Source organism: Pelodiscus sinensis, chromosome 25 (assembly GCF_052426305.1).
Source record: "Pelodiscus sinensis isolate ZL-2025 chromosome 25, ASM5242630v1, whole genome shotgun sequence".
In the NCBI taxonomy this organism is placed as follows: domain Eukaryota; kingdom Metazoa; phylum Chordata; order Testudines; family Trionychidae; genus Pelodiscus; species Pelodiscus sinensis.
The window spans coordinates 563449-590864 of NC_143076.1; the positions used below are offsets into that span (position 1 = coordinate 563449).

A 27416-nucleotide genomic window follows, 5' to 3' on the forward strand; every position below is an offset into this window, starting at 1 on the left:
CTGTTGCTGTTTCTCACACTTGAGACAGAGCTCACTAGCCAGAGGCTGCCATAGACTAGGACGGAGCTGGGATTCCTGTCCCTGTGGCCTATGTAGAGCTCTGCTCCCACCTCAGCCTGTGGCTGGAAGGGGGGTGACTGAAAAGACCCTGCCCTGCTCCATCTGCTGGGAGGCACAAGGAGTTCTCCCCTCTCTCTCCCTGGAGCATCCTGGCCTCTCTGGGCAGGGTGGGGTGGGATTCTGCTCCTTGTGGCCCCTCCATTGTGACCAGTGGGGTTGTGGCTGGGGCAGCAGGCGCTGAGAGGGGGGCTCTGTTTTTTCAGATGCTGGTGACTTTCGAGGAGGTGGCTGTGTATTTCACCGCAGGGCAGGGGGCGCTGCTGAATCCTGTGCAGAGAGCCGTCTACGAGGACATCATGCAGGAGAACTATGAGACAGTGGCCTCGCTGGGTAAAGATTCCTGTGCTCTCAGCTATCAAAGCCCTGGGGCTGGCTTTTCTGAATCGGGTCAGGTTCTTCCCTGATCAGTTAGGCTATGTCTACACTGCACTCTAAACTCAAAATAAGAGTTTGTTTTGAGTTTATTTTGAAATAGGCTATTTCGAAATTTGGTGCGGTCTGCACAGCACCAAATTTCGAGATAAAGTGCTATTTCGAGTCATCCTTTAACCTTCCTGGAATGAGGGTTACTGGGATACCGAAATAGTGCACCTATTACTTTGAAAAATAGTTTGAAATAACAGATGGCTTGTGAAGATTGGTATCCTGAAATAACACTGCAGGGTAAACATACCCTTAGATAAGAGGGGGGTGGGGCCCACAGCCCCCATGTGAGAGACACTTTCATCCCCATGCCCCCTTCTGGGGAACAGGGCAGTTAGACACCTAAGGAACATGGTATTTCATCCTCATCTCCCCAGCTTTCAGGGGCCAGAACCACAGTACTGTCCTGCCCACGTTATTTCTCCTGCACACACCGATCATTTGCCTTCATGGGACTGACTTCATCTCTGGAGGAGTCTGGGCTCCTCAGATTTAGAAATATCCCAGAATTCAACCCCAAGGCTCTGTGTGTGTGTGTCAGCAAGTCCCCCAGAGCCCACCAATCATTTACAGTCCTAGGGTGTGTGTCTACACAGCAAAGTTATTTCATAATATCAGACAGCTTCTTCCAACTTCTGTAATCCTCATTCTCTGAAGAATACCTCCTCCGAAATAAGTCATGTGTAGACGCTCCACTTCTGTTATTTCAAAATAGCCCCTCATTGAGTCCATTCTAAGTTATTCTTCCTGGGGCTCTATATCAAGAAAACTTGTCTACATTAGGGAAGCCTGCCTCGTACTCATTTTGAGGTTTCCTTGCAGTGTAGACGTGCTATTTCGAAATAAACTATTTTGGAATAACTATTCTGGAATAGCTTATTCCAGATTAACTGTGCAGTGTAGATGTAGCCCTAGTGAGGGCATGATAACACCCTATCACCGAGGGGTGGGGAGTCACAGGCCCTTCACCCCCATCTGCAGCCAGACATGACTCTCAGCCAGCAGGTGAAACAAAATATTTAGTAGTCCACAGGGATACAGCGTAGAACAGACTTGTTAGCACAGGAACCAGGAGTAGTCAGTACAAGCCATCTTGGGGAGAAGAGGACCCAGAGTCAAAGGCCCTGCCCCCCATCTCTGCCCCCAAGACAGCAAGACACTTCCACCCTCCACAGCTCATTCCTGGCTGCAGCCAACCCCGACTCAAACCTTTCTCCAGTTTCCCAGGCGAAAGGTGTCACTTGGTCCCACTCCCCTCCCACACTCAGATTGCTGTGAGCCTGGGCCATTGTGAATATGTTGGCCTGAGCATCCTCCCTCAGCAAGTCACCCCCCCAGTTCCCATCCCCATCTAGATAGTGTTACAGTACTCAGGGAAACATGGGGTTACTACAGGACAGTACAAATCACATGCAACACAAGAAAGCAAACACAGTGAATACAATCCCGACATTGTCACATCCCCACCCCATTCTGCCTCAGAAGTCTGCTGCCGCTAAAGATGTCTGAGTTACCCAGTCCCATGTAGGACGAGATTGAGATCAGGGAATGTTCCTTGTGACACACACACTGCCCAGACTCCATGTGCCTTCACCTTGCCTGATTTCACCCCTTTCAGGATTCTCCATTTCCAAACCTGACCTGATCTTCCGGCTGGAACGAGGGGAAGAGCCATGGGTCCCAGATCTCCAGCCATTCAAAGAAATGGAGATCCTGAGAGGCACCCCCACAGGTGAGGAGTCAGGGAAACTGGGACTAGGAAAAATCTGGGACTCCCAAAAATGAGCAGAGAGAGAGAGCCCTCACTTCTGCCCCATGTTTCCCATGTAGGGCTGCAGGAATCATCCTGGCAAATAGCTGTCAGCAGTCCCCAACCATCCTGTTAGTTGTCAGTAGTTTCCTCCCTTCGTTTCCTTCCCTGGGAGTGTTTGGGTGGGGTGTGAAGGAAGAATGCAATGTCTCAGTCTCCCGAGCTATTATTGTGCTGTGCTTTCTGTCTTAGGGACGTGAAGGACTAGTCGACTGTCTGATAAGTAAATGCTTATTGGATCATCAACAGACTAGTCACTTCCTCCACCCCTTGCTGCCTCTGTCACAAGGTTGGGAGAGTGGGGGTACTTCAAAGCAGCAATACCACTTGAAGTCTGGGGTCAGACTCTGGGCTCCACGCGGCACTGCTGCTTTGAAACGCTGCCTGCAGCCCAGGACCAGCTGGGGTGTCTCCAGGCTGCACGTGGTGTTTCAAAACAGCAGTACCGCATGGAGCCTGGGATCAGGTGGGGACTCCCACTCTGACTCCATGCTCCGTGCGGTGCTGCTGGTTTCAAATGCTGCAGGGAGCCCGGCGTGAGGCTTCTCGTAGCATTTTAAAGTGGCAGCCCAGGGTCGGTGAGGGAGTCCCAAGCTGACGCCGGACTCCGTTTTTAAACCCCAAGACTAGGTCTGATCATTCCAGTGTTTGGAAGGGGCTGGATCTACAGTATTTCACTGCATCGAGTCCCATTTAGCATGTGAATCCATCTTATCTCAAGCAGCGAAGAGCTGCCTTGTTCAGTTCCTGGTCAACATTGTGCCATTCGGATCACAGTCCTGGGAAGAAGCCCTGAAATTTTCCCATCTTAGGGGTTAGATTAGTGGCCTTCCACCTTTTTAAACACAAGATCACTTTTTCAATTTAAGTGCAATGTAAGATCTACCTTAAACCCAGATGCCCTCTCCTGCTTCCTTCCTGCCACTTCTTTGAAGTCCTGATGCTGATCCACCCCTTTTCTGAGGCCTCATCCTGCTCACTCCATGCTCCTTCCTCCCCCATCCTCGCTCTCTTTCACCAGGCTCGGTAGGGGATTAGGGTGCAGGCTTTGGTCTTGGGCCACGGGCTTTGGAGTATGGGAGGGGCTCTGGGCTTAGCCCGGGGCAGGGGATTGGGGTCCAGGAGGAGTTTCAGGGTGCTAGTTGTGGGAAGGAGTTTGGGTGCAGGGGAATTTATATCTGGGATAGGAGGTTAGGTGCAGGACGAGGTTCAGGGCTGGGACGGGTTGAGGAAGCAGGCTCTGGTTGGACACCGTTTAACTGAGATGGCTTCCGGGTGGTGAAGCAGTGGGGTTAAGGCAGACTTGCTCCTGCCCTGGCCCTGAACCACTCCTGAAAGCAGCTGGCATGTACAGCAATGGTTGCGTGGCACCATGTGCTGCCCCTCATCTTTAGGCACTGAGCCCACAGCTTCTACTGGCCACGGTTCCCCGTTATTGATCAATGGGAGCTGCAAGAGCGGTGTACTGCCACAACAGGGTAGGCATTTTAGAACTCAGTGCTCAATTAATTAAATTTAAGCGTGAGAGAGAAATGAAAGTTATGAAATGCACAGACCAGTCAAAAACCAAAACTAACCCACTTTGCAAGCAGTAACAGAAGTAACAGCAACCCACCACGTACCTGTTGGGTCGGGAGATGTGAGTGAAGGACAGAATGACAGACCCACACAGGCTGTGTCTACACTGGGCCACTTTTCCGGAATAAGCTGCGAGCTGTCTACACTGGCCCCTTGAATTTCCGGAAAAGCAGTGACGATTTACTGTAAGAAATCTGCTGCTTTTCCGGAAAAACTGTGCTGCTCCCACTCGGGCAAAAGTCCTTTTTCCGGAAAACTGTTCCGGAAAAGGGCCAATGTAGACAGCACAGTAGTCTTTTCCGCAAAAAAGTCCCGATCGCGAAAATGACAATCGGGGCTTTTTTCCGGAAAAGCGCGTCTACATTGGCCATGGACGCTTTTCTGGAAAAAGGGCGTTGACTTTTTCCGGAAATACTTATAATGGAAAACTGTTCCGTTTTAAGCATTTCCGGAAAAAGGTGCCAGTGTAGAGACAGCCACAGTGTGTGAGACAGAGATTTGCATTGCCAGGCTCCCTCCATCCCCTTCTTCCTGTGGGGAGAGGAGGGACACCCTGACATCAGTGACCCTTCTCCTCCCTCTCACACTCTGCACAGCAAGCAAGAAGCTCCCAGAGGGCAGCTCCAAAGCAGAAGGCAGGAGCAGCATGACAGCAGGTGGAGAGGCAAATGAAGTGCCAGCTCTTGATAGCTTCCAGGCCAAACCAGTCAGGATCACCTGTCAGAGGCTCCAGGATCTACCGGTAGACCCCGATCCACTGGTTGGTGACCACTGGGTTAGATTAAACTCTTGCTGAAGACACTGCTCTGTTTAATCTGACGTAGGCTGCTTTTTTAATAGCACTGTAGTTTTTTGTTTACACATGTACATATTCACATTCTCTTGTTTTTGCATCAACTAGAAATGTGTACCATAGTAAACAGTCTATTTTCCATTTTTAGATTGCTATCTAAGATGGAGAAAAATAACTCAAAGTGAAAACAATTGCTATGTAAAGTATCAAAAAGGAAGTAACTACAGAAGGCAAGGAAAGTCATTGGAAAGGAGCTGAAGTGTTCCCTTTTATTTCTTGCATGCAGCAAAACTGTGTAACAGGAAATTGACAAAGCAAAAATCCATAACAATATCCAGTTAAAATCACTATCAGCCATTATATGAGTAAAGAGAAATATTTTCCCAGACTTATTTAATTTGGAGACGTGAAATATTGTCCAGCACCATATATTGGTTACAGAAAATTTAGGGTTTAAAATACGTTTCTGATGATAAATTTTCACATAATAAATTTTGGTATAGGCACAGAAACTGATTTTCACCATTTTAACCTAATTTCCATATGCACTCAGATTAATAGTTTGGTAACAGTTCCAAGTTGTCTAGTTTTAAATCATTTCCCAAGAGATGCAGGAGACAAAATGATCCGGTTGGACATGCTCTAACACATTGGTGTATGAGCAGATGGAAGAGAAGTGTCTATAAAGTAGGAATTCAAAGGGGGCATTTCCCCAGAACCTGGGATCAGCTGGGGAGATCACTTCCCCGGGCTCCACGGCATCTGCCCCTTTGAAACACAAGAGGCAACATTTTAAAGGGGCAGCCATGGAGCAGATGGAAGAAAAGAGTCTATAAAACATCTTATTTTTAAAGAAGTGTGGGTTTTGCTTTATTTTATTGCCATTAAATATGTCAATGTACAATCAACACTCAAGATGACTCAGATTTTCAGGCATTTTGGCACCCCTCCAATATTTTTCCACTTCACTGGGCCCAAAAAATCTTTGGATTTCTGAAAGTAACGGGTAAAAATCTAACAGCTTTCTGCAACTCTTCCAAGAAAGAAATTTCACTCACTGTTTTCTTTTTAATATTGGTTGGGGTGGGAGGGTGTTTGTTTTTGTAAATACTCACAGTAAAACAAGTGTAAGAGAAGCATAATCACTTTTTCTTGCTTATAGCCTGGTCCAAAAACCTGTTGAAAAGGTCTGTCAAGCAGCCAAAATGCTACCAAAAGCCAAAAATGTAGTAAGAAAATATCCCAGCACCAAGATGGATGCGATGGGGGTAACGTGAGTCTGGGACTCTTCACTCGTACTCCAAAGTTTGTCTCTGTGCTCTCGGGCTGGTAACAAAACTGCCCTGTCTCTGCTCCCGCCCACCCCGCAGCGCATGTCTCGGCTGACATGTCCTGAGCAGGTGGGAGTGAAACGGGCAGCTGCAGGACTCGGTCTGACATGCAGGGTGGGAAATGTTCATTCCTGTGACAAGTGACACAAGCTGCCGTGGGGGCAGGGTTGCACGAAGGGCCCGGACAATTCCTGCCACAGCAAATCGGGGGAACAAGGGGTGAGGCTAGAAACACTCGTTACCGTCCCTGCGTCCCTACATGTGAGCAACACCCCGACCCCAGGTGCATGCTGGGCACTGGTGGGGAGGGGAGGGCTCACCCCCACAGTGGTGCACAATAGTGGCCTACACACACACACACGCAACTCACTCCACTCACTGATGGAAAGGCTGGGTGAGGCCGTACCACTCAAGTCCACCTGCCCCACCCCTGCATGCGGCAGACCCCCACGCCCAGGTGTCCCTCAACTCAGGTCCTCTGATTCCTCCTGCCCCTCCCTCCCTCATTTCCCAGGAGCAGCAGCACAGCGAGTAACAGCACCAATAGTTCCCTCAGGGCCCGTGATGCATACGCAGTGACCACAACAAGGGCTGCTGCCTTCCAGTGGCAGCGTGGGGTGGGCGGGGCCCGAGCAGGGGCAGGGAGTGACTGGCAGGGGGAAGGGCATGCACTGAAAACAACATGCTCAGGGGATGGTCCAGGCAGCACTTCACTGCCAGGTGAGGGGCACTCACCTGTGAACAGGGCAGGATGCGGGGAAATGTTTTAGCTGCAGCCCCTGCAAATCCACCAGGCCAAGCCTGGCTTTAGGACAGGGGTGGGCAATAATTTTTGATGGGGGGGCAGGCACTCCAAGATTTTGGAAAGTGGTTGAGGGCCGTACTCTTTTGTGATATTAATGGAGACGTGGGGCCTAGGATGGAGGTTGGGTGCAGAAGGGAGCTTGGGGTAAGGGACTGGGGTGCACCAAGGGGACTGGAGTCTGGGAGGGAGTTGGGATGAGGCAGGCAGTTGTGACCTAGGGCAGGGGACTGGAGTGCAGGGGTTTGGGATGTGACCTAGGATAGGAGGGGATTGTAATTAGGGCAGGAGATTGGAAGGCCAGATCTGGGAGGGGGTGTGGATGTAAGAGGGGGACAGGGTTTGGGTATGTTGACTGGGGGGCAGAGAGTTGGGGCAGGAAAGGGCTGGGGTACCAGATGCAGGCTGTGGCCAAGAGACTTACCTGCCAGCTACCAAACTAGCCTGCCTGCCTGCAGAGCTTAAAATGTTTCTCAGCAGCTTGACTGGTCATATGCTTCCTGAAAACCTGAGCTTTAGAGAGAGGGCGTGATTCTTGTTGACTGTCTGTTACTTCAGCAAGCCGCTTGCATTGGCTGGTTTCTGCCAGTATCTGGCCAATGGGAATGTGCTCAGGGCGAGGTGGCTCCTAAAACTTCCCCCCTCCTCTCCACTTTCAAAACAGAAATGGAGCCCTGGGCAGCCGCTTTTGGGTACGTCCCACGGGGCTGTGGGGAAAGCTGGGGAACCTGCCTCAGACTCCCCGCAGTCTCTGCCAGCCAGATTTGCTGGCTTGGAGGGCCAGATCCAGCCCGTGGGCAGTATTTTGCCTAGGCCTGGCTTTAGGGTCTATAGAATGCCTGTTCAGTTTCTGTGCGTGCTTAAAGCTGAGTGGCTCATGCTGTAAAACATGAGCAGGGAACCTTTGGCCTGGAAGTCTGAACATGGCCCCTGGCTTACCTGGATCTGGCCCCTGAAGCTCAGGGAACCCCCGATATTGGGGAGCCTGCTCTGGTCCCCAACCCAAAAAAGGTTCCCTTTTTAACCCCTTTTCAAATGCAGCCAGAAAAAGCTTACACTTAGCAATGTCTGGACTGCAACAAAGCTAAGCATCTAAGGAATACGTCCAAAAAAGCGAACATGTTCTTTCACCATCTTTTAAACCTCATTTCAGGAGGAAGAAGGGATGGCTCGAAAGAGAAGGTTTTTTTCGAAACTTGGTGCTGTGGGGAAATAGAGCTTTGTGCCTGGTTAGCTGGGCTAAGTGTAATGGCTTGTGTCACAGTCAGACTGCAGGGCTAACATTCCTCTTGGATATGGTGAATCGATAAATATTAGGGTCTCATCCCGCAAACACTCACCACACGTGTTTAATAATAAACATTTGACTGGCAGTAACTTCACTTCATCTCTGTTGCGGGGAGAGGTTATCAAGTCTCTGTTGGTTTAGTCCTTATGAAAGGGCCTGAGTCTGTGCTACAAATATATGAAGGAAAACGAGGTATTTTAGCTGCAGGAACCTGAATTTAGATACCTGTGCAGGCACCATAATTAGTGGCTTGTTTCTCAAAAACAGAGGGTATGTCTAGACTACATGCCTCTGGCGACAGAGGCATGTAGATTAGGCTACCCGGCATAGGGAAATGAAGCCGGGATTTAAATAATCGCGGCTTCATTTAAATTTAAATGGCTGCCGCGCTATGCAGACCAGTTGGTGATCAGCTGTTTGTTGGCAGATCAGGGCAGTCTAGGTGCGCAGCGGTCAACAAGGAAGCCTTTGTCAACCAGCGCAAGTGTGCCTCGTGAAACCAGTCTAGACATACCCTGAGTGCTCAGAATTGAATCCCATTGTTGCAGGCGCAGTAATGTTGAAACACAAACCAGATATTGAGAGAGATGAATGTGGATTTTGGATCTAACTCGTGTGTGGTCTTTATGAAGTATCTAGACTCAACATTTGCCCACAAGGGCAGAGTCTAGCATATGTGGCACCAGGGACAGAGTATGGGCAGAATGGGGGTGTAGAAAGGAATAAAGACCTTTCTGAAATGTCTCCAATTGCCCTTCTCCCCCCCAACAGGCTGCAGAACACCCATGTGTGTCTCCAGCTCAGCCCCCAGCCTGCAGAGCCAGGGACAGGAAATGACTGTGTCGGAACCGGTGACCTTCGAGGAGGTGGCGCTGTATTTCTCTGAGGAGGAATGGGCTCTGCTGGACGCGGGCCAGAGAGCCCTCTACAGGGATGTGATGAAGGAGAATTATGAGGCTGTGAGGTGGCTGGGTAAGGATTCCTGCCCCCTTGGGCATCAGAAGCTGGGTGGGCTCTGGAGCAGCTGGTCTGGGTTTGGTTCAGGGTCCGTCATTGCCTCCACCCCCAATGTGAGGAGTATCTACCCCAATAATCCTGGCTCCTGTGTGAGACCGTTCCCTCCATGCCCCCTCCTAGGAGAAGCAGATTAAGTAAGATAACAATGGTGCTGCTCTTCCCACAGCCAAGGTTTCCATGGGCTTCCCACCATCTTGCCCATGTGCCTTGGCCGGAGGTGTGAGTGGAAGGGCCCAGGCAAGAACGGCAGGTACCAGAGTTGTGGGGCTGGGTTTGGCTGCTCTTAGTTTCTGCAGGGTCTCCTTGTGCCAGTGGGCTGAGTCCCTGGAAGGAAGGCGTAGGCTCAGAGTGCTTTCCCGCCCCTGGTAAAGTCTGTGCAGCTCAGAGGGGCATCAAATGGCAGGCCTGACTGACCACAAGAGAGAGGCTGGGAAACCACACAAAGGCTGCTGCTGGGGAGCTGAGTTGGAGGAACACCCTGCGGAAGCGGCAGCTGTTGTGGGCAGCTGGCATGGCCTGCACAGGCAGTCAGCATCAGGAGCATGAAGCTTAGGCAGTGTTCGAAGGAACCAGCCAAGTGTTCGTTTTGCTGCTGGGACAACTTCACTTGCCTCCTTCTGGCCCAAGTAGAGCATCTGAGCGAAAGAGCAGGGTGAGCCAAGCCCCCCAGTCAGGAGCTTTGTGGATGGAGACCTTGGGCACCTAGAGCTCTGCTGGGTCCTTTCTCTCCAAGTCCTAGTGACCTGCCATATGGCAGCTGCAGTCTGAGCCCTGCCTGGGGGCCTCGGTGTCAGACCTTCTAGCCCTCACTAGAGCTCCCCTTCTGAGTGGTGTGTTCCTGTCCTGTCCTGGGGCGGGGGGGATGGAACGGGCTGAGAGAGAGACTTAGTTGAACTTTAGAGAGTGCAGCAGAGCACTCAGTTCCCTTGGGGAATCAGCTGGGCCATTCCAGAGGCAGAGGGGATGCACCTTTACTGCAGGTGAGTGTGTCCTGGGCTCTTGTACCAGCCAGATCCCTGTCTCTGCAGGGTGGGGAAGGTACTTCTCTGGGAGGGCGACTTGGATCCTGACTCTGGAAGCGGTAATGGCACAGACCTTAATAAACAAGATGAACACTTTTAATTGCTCCCCAAACAGGATTTCCTGTCTCCAAAGCTCATGTGATCTTCTGGCTGGAGCAGGGGGAGGAACTGCAGATCCCAGATCTCCAGGGCTGTGAGAGAGGAGAGATCATCAGTGACAGTCACACAGATGAACAATCAGCTAAACTGAATCAGAATCTAATTTGGGTGTCCTCATAGCAGATTTCAGTTGTGCATTTTCATCAAGTCTGACTGACCCTTCAGCCTTTCTTGAACACCAGTCAGAAGGTGCTGGGTGGGCAAAAGGGTTTTGGGGAAGGAGGGTAAACTCAGCTTTTGATTATTCAATCTTTCCAGCCATTCTTGGAGCATGGTCCCCCTTTTCTATTTCTCATTTATAGGTTTCTTTCAGCTCAGCAAAGTGAATGATTTCTGTCTGGATTCTCTTTCCCAACAGATAATGGGAGGCTGAATGAGAACCATGACAAAAGTCTTCAGAATGAAGGACCAGAGCAAATGGCTCCATGTGGGATGATGTTGGGAATATCTGAAGGGCATGTTTCTCAGAGTCCTAAGCAAGGAGAGACCTGTAAGAGACAGCATAGCCCACAAAGGCAGCAGGAAAGCCATCCAGGAGGGGGACAGGATAATTCCAGTTACAGAAGCAGGAGGTTGAAAACAAACGCAGAAATTGTTCAACAGAAAATCCCCCATCAACAGTCACCCTGTGCTTGCAGTCACTGTGCAACTCTTATTAAACATGGAAGAGCCTACACAGGAGAGAAATCCTTCAGCTGCTCTGACTGTGGGAAAACCTTCCATCAGAGATCACAGGTTGTTAGACACAGGAGAACCCACACAGGGGAGAAACCCATAATGTGCTCTGACTGTGGAGAAAGCATTACTCATAATTCAAACCTTGTTAAACATGGAAAGACCCATGCAGGAAAGAAACTTTTCAACTGCTCTGACTGTGGGAAAAGCTTCAGTGAGAGTTCACATCTTGTTGTACATAGGAGAACCCACACAAGAGAGAAACCCTTCAGCTGTTCTGACTGTGGGAAAAGCTTCAGTCAGAGTTCAAGCCTTGTTGTACATAGGAGAACCCACACAAGAGAGAAGCCCTTCAGCTGCTCTGACTGCGGGAAAAACTTCAGTCAGAGGTCACTCCTTGTTAAGCATAGGAGAACTCACACAGGAGAGAGACCCTTTAGCTGCTCTGACTGTAGGAAAAGCTTCAGTCAGAAGTGTCTCCTTGTTAAGCATAGGAGAACCCACACAGGAGAGAAACCCTTCAGCTGCTCTGACTGCGGGAAAAGCTTCAATCAGAGTTCAAGCCTTGTTGTACATAGGAGAACCCACACAAGAGAGAAACCCTTCAGCTGCTCTGACTGCGGGAAAAGCTTCAGTGTGAGTTCAAGCCTTGTTGTACATAGGAGAACCCACACAAGAGAGAAACCCTTCAGCTGCTCTGACTGTGGGAAAAGCTTCAGTCAGAGGTCACACCTTGTTAGGCATAGGAGAACCCACACAGGAGAGAAACCCTTCAGCTGCTCTGACTGTGGGAAATGCTTCAGTCGGAGGTCACACCTTGTTAGGCATAGGAGAACCCACACAGAAGAGAAACCCTTCAGCTGCTCTGACTGCAGGAAAAGCTTTAGTCGGAGTTCAAGCCTTGTTGTACATAGGAGAAGTCATACAGGGGAGAAACCCTTCAGCTGCTCTGACTGGGAAAAGCTTCAGTGAGAGTTCAATGCTTGTTGCACATAGGTAAATCCACATAGGGGAGAATCCAATAGTAGAGGTGGCAAAAAGTCACCCTGTGGGATGAATCCAGTCCTTTTAGGAGTTTGATCCTGCCCCCTAATGGGCAGGTGCTGCTAGGGAAGGAGCGTAGCGCTATCCGTCTTCCTGCCATGCAGCCACCGGAGAGGAAGCAGCAGTGGGACTGAGGCTCCACCATATGACCTGGGGTCAGCCCTGGAGGCTGGGGGCACCACTGACCCTGCATCTCTGCCCTCGAAGGCCGACTCATGGCCACAACCTTGGACATGGCATGGTGCCTCTGGGGCTGGCTCTGGGCTGTGTGGCTGTGGCAATGGCAATGGCACCTCTGGCCTCGGGTGATGTGGCTGCAGCAGGGATGCTTTTGGCCTCCAGGGCTGAACCACCATTGCATGGCTGTGGCAGTGTTGTCTTCAGCCTGTGGTTTTCTCCGTGGCAGATGGGACAGTGTTGCTTCAGATATTGCTGTAAGGGGGCATGAAGCCAGGTAATGTTCCCCCTCATCTTCACCCCCCCATACCCAGGCACCCCCAGCTTGCTCTGCTACCCTCTCTTGTTCTTTGACCCTCCAAGAGGCCACACACTGCACCCTCCCTTGTTCCTGCTCCCTTCACCTAGCCAGGCACCCTACTCCCAGCATGCTTCTGCACCCCAGATCCCTCTCAGATCCTGCACCCCATCCCTATTCTACCTGCTGCCTCACACTGTATCCCTCATTTTTGTCCTTATCCCAGAGCCTAAGGGTGTTCTTAAAATCCACTAACTCCAGAACCCCAGAAAAGTAAATCTTGTCTATGGTAAGCTCTGAGCCTCATTCCCCCCTTCTTTTTCCCTTACCCTATGAGGCTGGGGCACCAGAGGAATGAGGTGCCTCATTTGGGGCCACATCTGTGAGTTTTGGGGCGGTTTGGAGTTTTTTTGCTTCTCACTTGTGTGGTCTCCAACTGATTTTTCTCTGGGTCAGTGATCCCCAACCGAAAAGTAGTTCTTCACTCTTGCCTTAAAGAAAACATTGAAGCCTTTTGTGTTAGTTGTAATGTTCATTTGAAATGAAATTTGAAAAAGTAACATGAGAAACTCAAAATGCTTAATCTGTTTTATAATATAAATTAAACCAATTTCCCCAGCTGCAGCAATAGCAAAATGACTCAGGTGTAATAGTATAATTAACTATGAGTGTCCATTAGCAACTGGAGTCCATGGAAAGGTGTGCATCAACCCACAGGGTGTGTGGTGAAGAGAGCCCCTCTCCTGGGAGAGTGGCATGGCCCTGGACAGGAGGGTTAAATCTTTGCACACCCCTTTGGAACAGTTGCTGACCCCTGTTGTAGTTCTTCTAAACTATTGGCTTAGAAATCCCCAGGCAGGGATGTTCATTGGAGATCACCTTATTCTGATTAGTCAGGGTGCAAAACTCTGGACTGATGGTGAGTTTCAAAATCAGGGCTTCTGGGTCCTATTCCTAGTGTTGTCCCAGACTGGGTGTGTGACATTGTAGCCAGACACGAACCCCATCTTGTTGTCCCCCCCCAGAGAGCAAGAGAAAGGCAGTCAGCCTTTGATGCCCTGGGAACGCAGGTGTGCTGCCTGTCCCTGACTCTACCATAAACAGAAACCAGACAGTAAATGGGCTAGCTGACAACCCAGGGCCTCCCGTCGCCCTGATGGCTAGTACCAGTAATTGACACGCCTGCACTGTCCCAGGAGAGGAATCTTTGCCCATCACATACCAGAGGTGCCCATTGTCTGCATTTTCCCAGGTGTGAATTATGCTTTGCACCCTTCATGGGAAACTTGGCATTCAAAGCCATTTTTCCTAATTGGCCACTTGAGACCAGGAAGAAGCCTACGTGACCCAAGGGATATAAAGAGGGGTTTAGTAGCCCACCCCATTTGAGCTCCAATCATCTATACCTGCTGGCTGGTATTGATTGTCTCCTGAGGTCTGTGGGACGCCCAACCTCGTCCTACTTCTTCCCGAGGGATTGAGAGAAAGACGCTGGCCACGCCAAGTCTGGAACGCAGGGGTGAGAATATATACCTGCTAGGTGTCTATTTTGCATGCATTTAATAAGAGCTCAGAGAACCAAAAGGGTTTCATGGTACCTGTAAGTAACTTATTAGTGTAATTTCTGTCCTGTCCTTTGTAGTGGCTGTGTTATTTGTAACACAGTAGTAGCATTTAACAACTAAGTTTACCCTGTAACAATAAAATAGTAACTGTTTAAGCTTTAACCTGACTTCTTTAGTTGCTGTAACAGAACCAAGTACAATTTCAAAGAACTTCAGCCGGTCATAAGGGACTCACTGCCCTGACCGTCGGCTGACAGACGTCAGACAAGGCCCTTTGCCTTTCTCAGCCTTTGTGCCTCCCTTTGTCAGTTGGATGTAATGATCTTCTGCCTGCCTGCCCATTGTGGGGGCAGCTGGGGAGCTGTAAGGAGACATGTAAGGGTGTTGCTAGCAGTACTGAATAATAAGTGTCCTATCACCTGGAGTCAGTACAGATACTGGGGGGTGTGTGCAGTAGAGCCCCGTTCTTTCCCCCTTCCATTGTACAGCATCTCATGTGAACCTGCCAACCAGTGCACACAGGACCAGAAGCAGGCAAGTCTTTGTGGCCACTAGATGGCTCTGCAACCTCCCAATATCCTGGTTATCTGGATATTTGATGATCTGATCTGGGCCTATCCTAATTTGACATGGCCAATGGGGTCTACCCTGTAAGAGCTGCTACAGCCAGAGCTGTTACTATTGTATTGTGTATTGGGACTACTGGCCTCTCACTAAAACTGATCGGGAGAGGGGTGGGTTAAATAGTCCCTAGCACCAACAGGTAGGGGAAGGGCTGATGGGAATCAGGGTCTTTAAACTGATGACTGTCCCACGGCCAATGAGAGGAGGCCAAGGCTACAGGTCAGCATGAAGGACATGCAGGGCAGCTAATAAAGTAGCTAGGATGCAGGAGGTGGGTTATGTCATCAGTATGAGCTGCAATTTCTCAGACAGTGGGTTCAGACAGAGTGGGTCCGAGCTAGGGAGAGAGAGCAGAGACTGAGTTGAGCTGGGGAGCAGAGTCAGGTGAGCCAGAGAGAGGCAGAAATCAGTCAGGCAGCATGACAGTGCTAGGCGCAGAAGCAGCCCAGACATCTCACCTCTGTGGGGAGTAGGCTGCAGGCACCAGAGCAGGGAGAGAAGCAGCCCAGAGGCCAGGAGACAAAGCAGCATCTAGCAGAGTGAGTCTGGGATTGGAGCAATTCAGAGCTGGGTGCTGTGAGCAGCTGGGCAGAGCGAGGGGGGATCCTGGGCTGAGGGCCTGGCACTGGGAGATCCCACCAGTTCAGAGGCCTGGAAGGCCACTCTTGGAGGGGATCATTACCCTGATGTGGAGAGGGGGAGGGCCGACACTGTTAAGAAGGATTCTGCCACCTAGCACTTGAAGGCCTATGGCCATCACCAGAGCAATTGTCTGACCCACAGCAGAGCTGAGCACTGGAAGGGAAGCATGGGGCAGTCTCTGAACTTCCCATAGGTATCTCAGATAGGTGTGTGTGATGTCCTCAGGCCACACAGCAGAACTGTGTTTTCTTTTAACCTTTCTCATTTTCCCTTTTCTTAATTGTTGTTTTATAAATGGTCTTTGCTATAAGATGTATGTAGCCATAGAATCATAGAACTTGAAGGGAACTGGACCATTGGGTTCAGTCCCCTGCACTCATGACTGGACCAAGGACCATCTAGACCATGCCTGATAGGTGTTTGTCTAATCTTCTCTTAAAAATCTCCAGTGATAGTGTCAGGTCTGTTCCTCACTCTGGCACTCTGAGTACAGAAGGTGGGGGCCTGCAAGAGACCTTAAAAATACTTTGCCTCTCTAGGCTTCTGCTTTAAAAGCTCTGCAAGGTCACAAATTCTCTGGCCTTTGGAGGCAGGCTGCTACCACCAAGTGAAAATTGCTTTTTCTCTTGAACCCAGGCTGAAGCACTTAGAATTTCTTCCAGAGGGGTATGCCAAACTCTTCTGCCACATGAGATCTTGACAAAAAAAAAAGAATACCTGTAATCTCTGATTACATGCTTTAGTCTGAGAGGTCAGCTTACACAGAACTCCTATTTCCTTCTAGGACACAAGAATCAAATCCTTGCCTTGAAAATGTGATTTTATTAACAAAACAAAAAGCTATACTTGATAAAGCATACTTGGTTGTTAGGTGTTTTAATGCAACTGAGAAAAGAACAAATTAATAGCAAAGAGAAATTCATCCCTGGGATTCATCTTAAGGTTACAGTATAGGGGAAGGGGGACCATTGACTTAGCACAGAGAAGTTTAACCAAACAACAAAACAGAGAAAATATCCTGATTATATCTAAATAGATATTTCCAGTCTACTCATACCCGTGCTTCAAGGTCCAGTCTATTTCCATGCCCTGTATTCTTTGTAAGTAAGGTAATTCTGCCTGGTTCAATTCATTTTGTTCTTCCAGCTCCTGACTCAAAACTCAGGCAAAGGAACATAGGAGGCAGGTATCTCTTCCAATTCAAATGTCAATACTTTCTTATTGGTTCTTCTGGCTTCCTGCCCACATTTTCTAGCTACTTCGGTTGAACTCTTTAGTTACTGAATATGGAGATGTTTAAAAAAGGCCAGCACTACTCCTATCCATCACACACCTCTTAAATCACAGACTGGATCAGCTGGGTGGTCCACACTGGCTGTGATTTTTTTCTGGCTGTTTAGGCAAAAATATAATATACCTGCTCACACTAAATTCACTGCTCAATACACAATGAACTAAACAAGATCCCCATGCACAGGGCTTGACAAACTATAGAAGCTACTCACCCGTGGTGAGTAGATTTCAGCTGCATATCCCATTAACCGGCGGCTCGCGTATGCGTGTAGCTAGACAGGAACCCCTCTTGTAATATCCATTTTTGCTTGCCTGGAGCATACAGGGCACACAGAACAGAAGGCCCAGGCTGCTGTAACCGTGAATGGCTGTAAACAGAGATATGCCAATTGCTGACCAAGAAGCTGCTGAAGAGTGCCCTTGACTCAAACCCATATTGATACAAACACACAGCCGTCCACGGGGAGAGGAATCTTTCGCCCAGTAAAAAAATGTCTAGTACTCACAATTTAGTTCTCTCTCTTGCAAGTGTAAATTAACTTGAAACTTGCTTGTAAGAACTGGCGCCACAAAACGGACCAGTACAATTTAGCATCTTCGATAAGAAAGAGGATACGGGCGGGCCCCCAGGGGTATATAGATGGGTCCAGCAGCACATTTTCTCTGAGTGTCAATCTACCATCTATCTACTGGTCGGGTTAGGTGTTTGATCTCCCGAGGTTCCACCTCGTATTCATCTTTCCTAGGAATTGAGAGACCGGCCCTGGCCTGACACGCTGGAGTCGAGAGGCACAGAAAGGGGTAAAAATTGTACCTGGATGTGGTCCTTTGTCTTAAGTGTATACATAGACTTAGAGCTCTTTAAAGATTAAGCTGTCACTTGGTACCATTATTTCTATTTTCTATCTTTATTTTCTTTGTAACCATTTTTAAAATCTGTATTTGTTAACAGTTAAGAAAGAGAGCAATAGCCATTGTAACCATATGCTTTTATAAGTCTTTTAATAAACCTGTAACTGTTTAAGCTTTAACCTGACTCCTTCAGTTGCTGTAACAGAACCAAGCACAATTTAAAAGAACTTCAGCTGGTCATAAAGAGACAGTCATAGGAAGAGCTTAGGCGTTTGGATCTGTGTCACTCCCAGGTGACAGATCCGTTGGGGCACTTTTCAGCCTTCCCCAGGCTGCCCGCTGCGAAGGAACTTTGTGTTCTAGCAGCTAAAATCTAAGGTGTAATAAGCTCTTCCTATATAAAGGGGCGTCTGTTGGCCTGCTGGCCACCCTCTGCGACAGAACCCCGGTCCTAGCAGTAAAGACACAGACGTTAAACCTTTACTCAGAAACACACACACACACACTGCCCTGACCGTCGGCTGACAATGCGCAATGTGGCTCTTGTGCATGTGCACTGCGGGGCTGGCGAGCGGCTTTCACCACTGTTTGTCAAACCCTGCCTATGCATGCCCAGAATACAATGACTTAGATGGGGGAGAGTTTTAACTGGCTTATTCCAGAAAACTTTCACAGGAGTGTGCATCAGATACTTTGACATACAACACATCTCAGGAGCTTCTAACAAAGACAAAGTCTCGGGGAGCCAAACTCCACTGAAGGGAGTATCCTGTTATTCTCTTTGACTGTGTGAAATCATTTCAGAGCCGAATGGTCAGTCTGCAGATGAAAATGCCGACTCCAAATACATGGTCATAGCTTCTCTAGAGAATATATGATGGCATAGTATTCCTCCTCAGAGACAGACTAGTGGCTTTCCCGCTCTGAGATTTTTTTATGGAGGAACACAACAGGGTGGAAATGTTGATCTGGCCAGTATGAAACCCTCTCTCAGGGTATGTCTAGACTACATGCCTGTGTCGCCAGAGGCATGTAGATTAGGCTACCAGGCAAAGGAAAATGAAGCGGCGATTTAAATATTCACCGTTTCATTTAAATTTATGTGGCTGCCACGCTGAGCTGATCAGCTGTTTGTCGGCTCAGCGCGGTAGTCTGGACACGCGGGTGTCAACATCAAAGGCATTTGTTGACCACCCAGGTAAACATCATCCCAGGAGGCATACCTGGGTGGTCGACAAATGCCTTTGATGTCAACACCCATTCATCCAGACTACAGCGCTGAGCCGACAAACAGCTGATCGGCTCAGCGCGGCAGCCATGTAAATTTAAATGAAGCGGCGATTATTTAAATCGCCGCTTCATTTTCCTATGCCTGGTAGCCTAATCTACATACCTCTAGCGACACAGGCATGTAGTCTAGACATACCCATAGTTCCTACTCCAAACATTTGTGTTTCTTTTTCTGATTTGTCTTTGCCTAGGACTGTGGTTTTACACGAGGGGTAAGTAGAGCTCGAAGCTGTGCAGAGGTCTTGCCAAGGGCACATCTGCTTCTCCACAGTCCGTGGCTGCCCAGCAGCTTTTGTAACTCTGAGGAAGCACCTTACCAAATTGACTTACTTCAGAAGCTGGGCCAGCCAGACTCTGCTCTCAGGTTCGGAGGGTAACCAGGACGAAACAAATAGCTTAATGCGAGTAAATGCAAGACTTATTAGATATTACAGGTGATATAAAAAGAAAAGGCAAGAGAAGGCTTACAACATCCCTTTGGTTTGCTAGTGGCTCCTGACTCCCAGAGCTCAGGGACAGGGTGAGGGTCTCGTAGTTGAGCCATAGGGTTCAGCATCAAACCAGCCCCCACCTGTGGGATGTGTAATTGTGCTGGAATCTGGTTACTTTTTTCCGTGGACAATAGGAAATAGTCTGGTGGTCCACACGGAGAATCCTTTTTGAATGATGTAGAGGCAGCTGAGGACTCTGTCTTGCTTCCTACAGCAAATCCTCCAGGTACTGCACAGTACTGGGTGGAAATAGTCTCACTTGTGCAGCATCACAGAGTAGTTTGCATATTAAACTCTGATGCCAAAGGAACACTCGGGAGAAAGAGACTCCTTGTTTGAGGCTTCAGCTGGATTGTCCCTCAAGGACATAGTGACCCAAACTCACCTTTGGTTTTTGATAGACACTTGAAGGCACAGGAGGTCTGGGGCCCAGCAGCTTCCTGCCCTGCCAGGTCTGACTTTTTAAGAGATCCAGTAGTAAGAGGGAAGGGCCACTTGAGGGGATTAGCCCCTGGCTGGCTCTTCCTGTGAACACCCCTGCCCCTGCAGAATGTGGCTCTTGGCATGAGTCCCAATGCTCCCCGTGCAAAGAGAAAATGAAGGGGAGGGTGGCTCCCAGGGTCTCCCCTTGCAGAATTACCCACTTGGGAGAACAAAACCAGTTTGTGACCTATTGTGCACAATGGGGAATGCAAATGTGACAGGGGAGAAGCTGTGGAAGGCAGAGACCCAGCATATCCCCTGCCTCCTTATGTGTCACTAGAAACACTCTGCTGTATTACCCAGGAACTCAGTAATGACAATGAAATTAATAGAATTTAAACTAGGATCTGATTTTGATTTTGTTCCTGACACCAGAAGCACAGGTCCCCTGACCCTGTATCTCTCACCAGTGGATTCTTATGGCCCCAATAAAACACAACTCAAATATAAATGTAACCAGTCTATTAAAAGAATTTGAATAGTACACAGCATATTACAACACAGAAATTAACCCTAGTACAACCAGTAAACCTTCTGGCCAGTCACTGCAAACTGCCTCCCAGTTGTGGGAGAGGCTGAGTGCGCATGAAACCACCTGCACTTTGGATGATTTTGTTAATTGTTCAAAAAGCTTCATATCCCTTGGCTGTGTCTAGACTGGCAAGTTTTTCCACAAAAGGAGCTGCTTTTCCGGAAAAACTTGCCAGCTATCTACACTGGCCGCTTGAATTTGCGCAAGAACACTGAGGATCTAATGTAAGATTGTCAGTGTTCTTGTGCAAATACTATGCTGCTCCCACTCAGGAAAAAGCCCTCTGGCACAAATGCTTTTGCGCAAGAGGGCCAGTGTAGACAGGTAAAAACTGTTTTGCGCAAAAAAGCCCCGATGGTGAAAATGGTGATCAGGGCTTTCTTGCGCAAAACCGTGTCTAGATTGCCACGGACACTTTTCCACAAAAAGTGCTTTTGTGCAAAAGTGTTTGTGCCAATCTAGATGCTCTTTTCCGCAAATGCTTTTAACAGAAAACTTTTCCGTTAAAAGCATTTGCGGAAAATCATGCCAGTCTAGACGTAGTTCTCTTGTGCCTGGGGAGGTGTCTGTAATGTGACGTTACCCTTGAGTTTTGCCCCTTTAACCTCACCCAGAGACTCCCGACAAGTCTGTCTCCTGTGTCCATCTTCACCTCAGGCCATGTGTCTGCATATTTCATATCTAAGGAAACTCCTCCTCCCTTTTTCCCTGCCTATTCTTCCCGAGCAAGCTGTACCCTTCTGTGCCAATATTCCAGTCATGTATTATCCCACCGAGTCCCTGTGATACCATCTTCTTCCTACTCATTACTTGTGTTACCTGTGTGTTACAAGTTCCTGTGTATCTATACCAGCACCTAAGACACAGATTAGATTTTGCTTCCATGTGGTCCCTCATCCCTCCTTTATCTCTGCAGTTACAGCCTGTGCTCTCTTTCTTTTCTGGCCCATCTCCCAAGTTCCATGTTATTCACTTACCTGTGGGCTTTGGTCACCTGCCCCCTGCAAACCTAGTTTAAAGCTTCCTCAGTAGGTGAACCAGTCTGCATGCAAATACTCTTCCCTTTCCTCAACAGGTGAACCTCAACCCTGCTGAGCAGCCCTTCCTGCAACAGTGTCCCATGGTGAAGGAAGCCAAAGACCCCTGCCCGCTGAGCTGTAGCTTTCTGTGCCCAGGGAACCAGACATCGCTAGGGTAGGAAGGCTGGAGGGAAATGGGGAATGGCTTCACTCTAGGACTACGTCTAGACTGGCATGATTTTCCAGAAATGCTTTTAACGGAAAAGTTTTCCGTTAAAAGCATTTTCGAAAAAGAGCATCTAGATTGGCACGGACACTTTTCTGCAAAAGCGCTTTTTGCGGAAAAGCTTCTGTGGCCAATCTAGACACGCTTTTGCGCAAAAACCCCCTCATCGCCATTTTCACGATCAGGGCTTTTTTGCGCAAAACAAATCTCAGCTGTTTACACTGGCCCTTTTGCGCAAAAGTTTAGCGGAAAGGGGACTTTTGTCCGAACAGGAGCAGCATAGTATTTCCACAAAAAGCACTGATTTCTTACAGTAGAAAGTCAGTGCTTTTGCGGAAATTCAAGCGGCCAGTGTAGACAGCTGGCAAGTTTTTCTGGAAAAGCGGCTGATTTTCTGGAAAAACTGGCCAGTCTAGACACAGCCTAGGATTCAAAGGTGTTGTCTGGGACCTTAAAAACAGTTTTAAAGAAGCTTTGGTAATGGGCACCACGACTTGGGTAATGCAGCTGCCTTGTAAACAGGAGATCTTGGCTTAAACTCCCTGTGGTGCCTTGATGCAGCCTTTGCTTGCATTTTTCTATCCCCTTGTGGGGCACAGAAGAGGCCTCCCCTGGCCACCTATAGAACTGCTGGCTGAGGAAAAGGCTGGTTGGAGAGGAGCATTGGGAAGAAGGAAACCACAAGCCTGGAGCAGATGCAGAGGCTGCTGTAACTGGCACTGGCAAGGCAGGGCTCTGACTGCAATTGCTGGAACAGGACAGTCACTGCCACATGCCCTTGTGATTCCTTGGGGGTATCAGTGCCTAGAGAGCCTGCCAGTGCAACTTCTGCAGCTCCTGCAGCTGTAGAGAGTTAGGGCATCTGGTGCTTCTCACCTGTGGGGGAGAAAGCTCTTGGGGCTTGTTGTTTCCTTCCCAAAGTGCCTCTCCAATCAGCCTTTTCCTGAACCCGCAGTTCCATAGGTGGCCAGGGGAGGCCTCTTCTGTGTCCCACAAGGGGTTAGGAAAAATGAGCAAAAGCTGCACAAAGTCACTACTGGAAGTTGAACCCAGGATCTTTTGTTTACAAGACAGCTGCTTTAGCCAGCTAAGCCATCATGCCCTCCTTGAACAATGCTTTAAACTGTTCTACTTTATGGTTCCAGATGATACCATTGCCTCCCAAAGTTTGGTCATTCCCCATTTCCCTCCAGTCTTCAAGCTCTGGCAATGTCTGGCTCCCCAGGCACAGAAGGCTACAGCTCAGTGGGCAGAGGCTCTAACATGCACATCTCCCCCAGCTGCTGGGACTGTAGAGCCGGCCTTGAGGTTTGGCAGAGTCAGGTGGAGGAAGAAATGCAGCAAATGTTAAGCATCTGGATTGTAAACTGGTTCTCTGTTTTGGGATGGAGTCCTTGGGGACCCAGCCTCCTTCGGATTGGGCCCTACCTCAGGGCACAAAATTGACTACAGAGAATTCCTTTCCCCCGCAGTAATCTGTGTTGGCCAAATGGTTAGCAACTGAATATTTGCCCAAGTGTAAATTCAGCAGCTGAAGAAAGCAGTTAGTGTGGTGTAGTGGTGCTCATGTTTGCCTGACACACACAAGGTCCCTGGCTCCAGAAGAGGCAGAAAAACAAAATTCCCTCTTATTGTGGCTCCCCTTGATGCCCATAAGGCAGTTCCAGGCCTACTCCTCTGGTGCAGGCGTGAACAGCCTGTGGCATGTGTTGTGTGCTGGTTTTCTGAAGCATGTGGGAGACAGCTCAGCAGGTTAGGCTGAGATGGGAGGAGGCAGCATTGAGACTGAGGGTCCTCAGTGGTCCTTGGCTGGGACCAGGTCATTGTGGTCACACAGTCCAGGGCCCACCCTGGAAGAGCCACTACTTTGACTGTGCACCTCTGGGGCAGTATGGCTGTTGCCTTTGCTGCAAGAGGACATGACTCCACATAAGGTCCTGCCTCATGCCCAGACCCCACCCACTCCAATCCCCTCGCTTTGCTCTCTCTCAAAACCCTGCACCTCCTGTTTGCTCTGACACCTTCCCTTTTTCGTGCTCCTTCTCTCCTCTATCCCAACCTGCTCTTTCATCCATGTTCCTTCTGCACCCTCTCCTGGTCACACATGGCTCTTTGGCACTTCTCAAGCCAGGTCCTGCAGATAGCCACTGGTCCAGGAACCAGCCCTTGGAGCTTGGCTTGCACTAGAACTGGCAGTTTCCCACCACGTCTTGCCTGAGGAGAGGTGACTTGTTCCCCTTACTTCTTACCTTACATCTCTGTTCCCTTCAAAGGCCTCCTCTGCCTTAGGATCTGTCTCCTTAGGGCGCTGCCCCTCTGCCACTGGGCTGAGAAGTCTCATTGGGACTCTTCCATTCATGGTGTTAGTTGGCTCGTGCTACCCAAGAGGTAGCTTTCCCAGTGTCCATTGGTATTTCCTGAGGCTTTGTGTAGGGTGATTGGGTTTGGCCATCTTTTCTGCAGGAAATGCCTCTTCTTTGGGACAGCAGCTCCCATGAGTTCATGGAAGTTCTTCTCAGACTGGGAAAGCGTTGACTAAGGGGCATTGGGACAGAGGCTTATGTAATGAGAAGAGGAGTGCAAAAAGTAAATAAGAATATTTTTTCTCCTACTCAAGAATCAGGGTGACAGAATGAAACTCGTAAGTAATCAAGTTAAAAATAAACCAAAAGGAAGCATTTTTGCACCCAATGGAACTCCTTGAAGGTGAAATCTACATGAAGGTCCAAAAAAGAACTGGATAATTTAATGCAGGAACAGTCAATCAATGGCATTTCACCAGGATGGACAGGGAAGGTGTCCCCAACTAGTGTATTCCAGAAGTTAGGAATGGGTGATGGGAGGGATCACTTAATAATTGTCTGTCCTGAGGATTCCCTAGGAACAGTGAAATTGGCTGCTGTGGTGGGACAGGATCCCGGGCTAGAGGGACACCATGCATGGCCCAGTCTGGCTGTTTTGTCTGGTTTCTGTTCTTGTCTGTTCTCAAGGGAGAATGGACACCCCGTCCTGAAGGGGACAAAGTGGCCTGCAAAAGGCTACTGTAAGTGAGAGTGAGCAAAGAAACAGCTTTCAGCTGTACTTGGTGGTCTTGTGATTAGGATTCAGCACTTTTACTGCTGAGGCCTGGGTTCAATTCCCAGTTAGGAAAGGCTGCCTGAGTTTTCCCACTACAACTGCTTAGCCATTTCTCTTACCTCATTGCAACATGTGATAGCAGCTGTGACAGAAGAGGTTATTTCAAGGACCCTTTCCCACCTCTCCAGTGCTCCCTCTAATTGTTTCCATCTGTGCATGGAATAAATTTTGTTATGTGCATTGAGGAATATGCAGATGTGCACCACTAGTATAAAAATATGCTTCTCAGCTGTGAACAGCTGTGGGCACTCTGCTCATCAGCTGGGCAGCATTTGAATCTCTCCTGGGGGGCTGCCCAAGCACACAGCTTACACTGCCAGCCCCTCCACCCCCACCCCTGCCCTGGTAATGCAGCGTTGTCCTGGGTTCCCTGCTGCCCCCATTACTGACAGAGCTGGGGACTCACCATATGCCATCTAGTGACTGAGTGTGGGTGAAAAATTCCCTTGGATTTTGCTCTTTTCTCTCTGATAACCCAATATGGACCAAACCCCACTGACTCCCCCCTTTTCCATTGAATGGCCAAATTAGATGTAAAACCCCCTTCAGCTCAGTCCCTTCTCTCTGGGTGCTGGGGACGGAGAGAAAACCTCCTCGGATTGTCACACTTCCTGTCTCATCCCCAGATACTGGTGGAAAATCCACCCCAGCTGTGAGTTCCCCAATCCCCGTCCGCAGCCCCCTCTTATTCTGTGGGGGAAACTTGCCCTGAGTAATGGCCCAGTGTAGGGGAGGGGAGCTAAACCCCCAAAGGACGAAGTCTCCCCCCCCTCCATGGCTGGGAACAACTCCCCTTTTACAGGTCCTTCACCATTGACTCTGAGGTCACGTCTCCGGTTTGGCTCTGTCCTGTGTCCGTCAGTTACTGAGAGAAAATCCTCTCAGGTTTGGGGGTTTTCCTCAGAGCTTTTCATTGCAGCATCCTCTCCTTTCCTGGAGGGAAACTGCTACAGTCATTTTCCTTGTTGGGGGAGGGGGAGCTAAGAGGGAGAAGGATTAACCCCCCTCCCCCCATTGTCCCCTTATGTTTCACAATCAAATTCTGTTCCCCTTTGCACCCAATAAACTAACCTGCTGCTGAGGAACGGGACTTGCCCCGTCATTAATGATCATCAGAGACAGGACCCATTTGGGGAGCAGTGTCTCCCAGCTGCTAAGGCCGGGCTGGCCAGCCCAACAGGCTATTGTATTGCCCCTGATGGGGTGGGGAAGAATGTGGGTAACAGGGGCCTCCTCCACCCCGGGGGCTGCTTTCTGTGTCACTGCCCTGTTCCCTGGGCAGGACCCCGAGTGGTCACAGGTGCCTGCTCCAACCCCTCGTGTTCCCCTCCCCTCTGGCCCCACAAGCTCAGGACCACTGACCCCAGGGGGTCACTGCCCCTCATGCTCAGACACAACCAGGACCTGGGCAGGCACGTGGTTGTTCTGTGCCAGTGACAGGGCGTGTCTGGGTCATGGGAGGGGAAGGGAAGAGCCCCGGTTTGCCTGTCCCATCTGTTACTCTCCCTCCCCAACCCAGCCCCTCCCCCACTGCTGTTCCCCCAACTGCCATGGGACCTTCTAGCTCCACCCCCCACCCTGCCCTTGTGACTAGGGGCCCCCCAGGGCTCCCTGCTACCTAGGTCAGAGGCTGGGCAGGGGCAGGAGGGACAGCACTTCCCAGCGAGTCAGTCAGTTTTGATCCAACCCTCCCTCCTCCCAGTTTGCCCTTCTCTGTCCAACTATCAGATGCGCCTGCCCCTGCAGGCTTGCCCCCCCCCCCCATCATCAGAGTCACTCTGCACCTCCCCCTTCCCCCTGCCTCCTTCTGATACTGGCTTTGAACCCGCTATGGGTGCCCCCAATGTCAGACCAAGGGCAGCTGCTCCCTGATTGGGGGGTGGGACCTGCTGCCTTGGCCCCAGAGTTCACATTTCACCCCCTAGTTCAGTGGTCTCCAACCTTTTCAAGCACAAGATCACCTTTTGAATTTAAGTGCAATCCAAGATCTACCTCAAACCCAAATACCCTGTCCCGTCTCCTTTGTGCCCCTTCTCTGAGGCCCTGCCCCTGCTCACTCCGGCCTCCCTCCCTCCACCACCTTCCTTCATTTTCACCAGGCAGGGGCAGAGGGTTGGGGTGCAGGCTCTGGTCTTGGATTAAGGGATTTGGAATGTGAAAGGGACTCTGAGCTGAGCTTGGGAGAGGCAGTTGAGGTGTGGGAACGGGTTCTAGGTGCAGGATTTGGGAGAGCATTTAGATGTCAGGGTGCTTGAGGCTGGGGCAGGGGCTTGGGGTACAAGAGGGGGTTCATGACTTGGGTAGGGTTTCATGATCTGGGCACCAGCTGGGCACTGCTTACCTCAGGTGGATTTTGGGTGGTGGTACAATAGGGCTAAGGCAGACTCACCGCTCTCCTGGCCCTGTATCACTCAAAAAAGCAGCCAGCAAACTCCTTCCCAAGTCCTGCTGTGGCCCATCTCTGCTCTGTGAAGATAGGATAGAGGCTATGGGGGAGGGGGCACCTTGAGATCAGCACCCTTCTCTCCCTCCCCTGCTCTGCACAGAAAGCAGAGGGTCCTGAGGGGCAGCTCCAAGGCAAAGGGCAGGCGATGCGCAGGAGTCTTTGGGGGCAGCTGAAGTGCTGGGCTTGATAATCTCTTGGCCAAACCACCTGTCAGAGACTCCATGATCTACCAGTAGATCCCAATCCAGTCTGTTTTCCCTGCCTTGTATTTGGCCAGC

At 49.8% G+C, this 27416-nt stretch overlaps 1 protein-coding gene across 6 annotated transcripts in view; it reads left to right on the forward strand.

The window, feature by feature from the left end:
• The window catches only part of LOC149521615 (uncharacterized), a 35074-nt gene extending 17382 nt beyond the window's left edge, over positions 1-17692 (forward strand). For 5 of the 6 annotated variants that reach the window (XM_089773361.1, XM_089773360.1, XM_089773362.1 and 2 more), the window contains 4 exons: positions 324-450; positions 2162-2275; positions 8917-9117; positions 10702-17692. In XM_089773361.1, the coding sequence (XP_089629487.1) occupies positions 324-450; positions 2162-2275; positions 8917-9117; positions 10702-11990 (1731 nt within the window). In that variant the 3' untranslated portion in view covers positions 11991-17692. The remainder of the gene's footprint in view (positions 1-323; positions 451-2161; positions 2276-8916; positions 9118-10701) is intronic. The other variant, XM_089773359.1, reaches the window with a different exon arrangement.
• The last annotated feature ends 9724 nt before the right edge of the window (positions 17693-27416 follow it).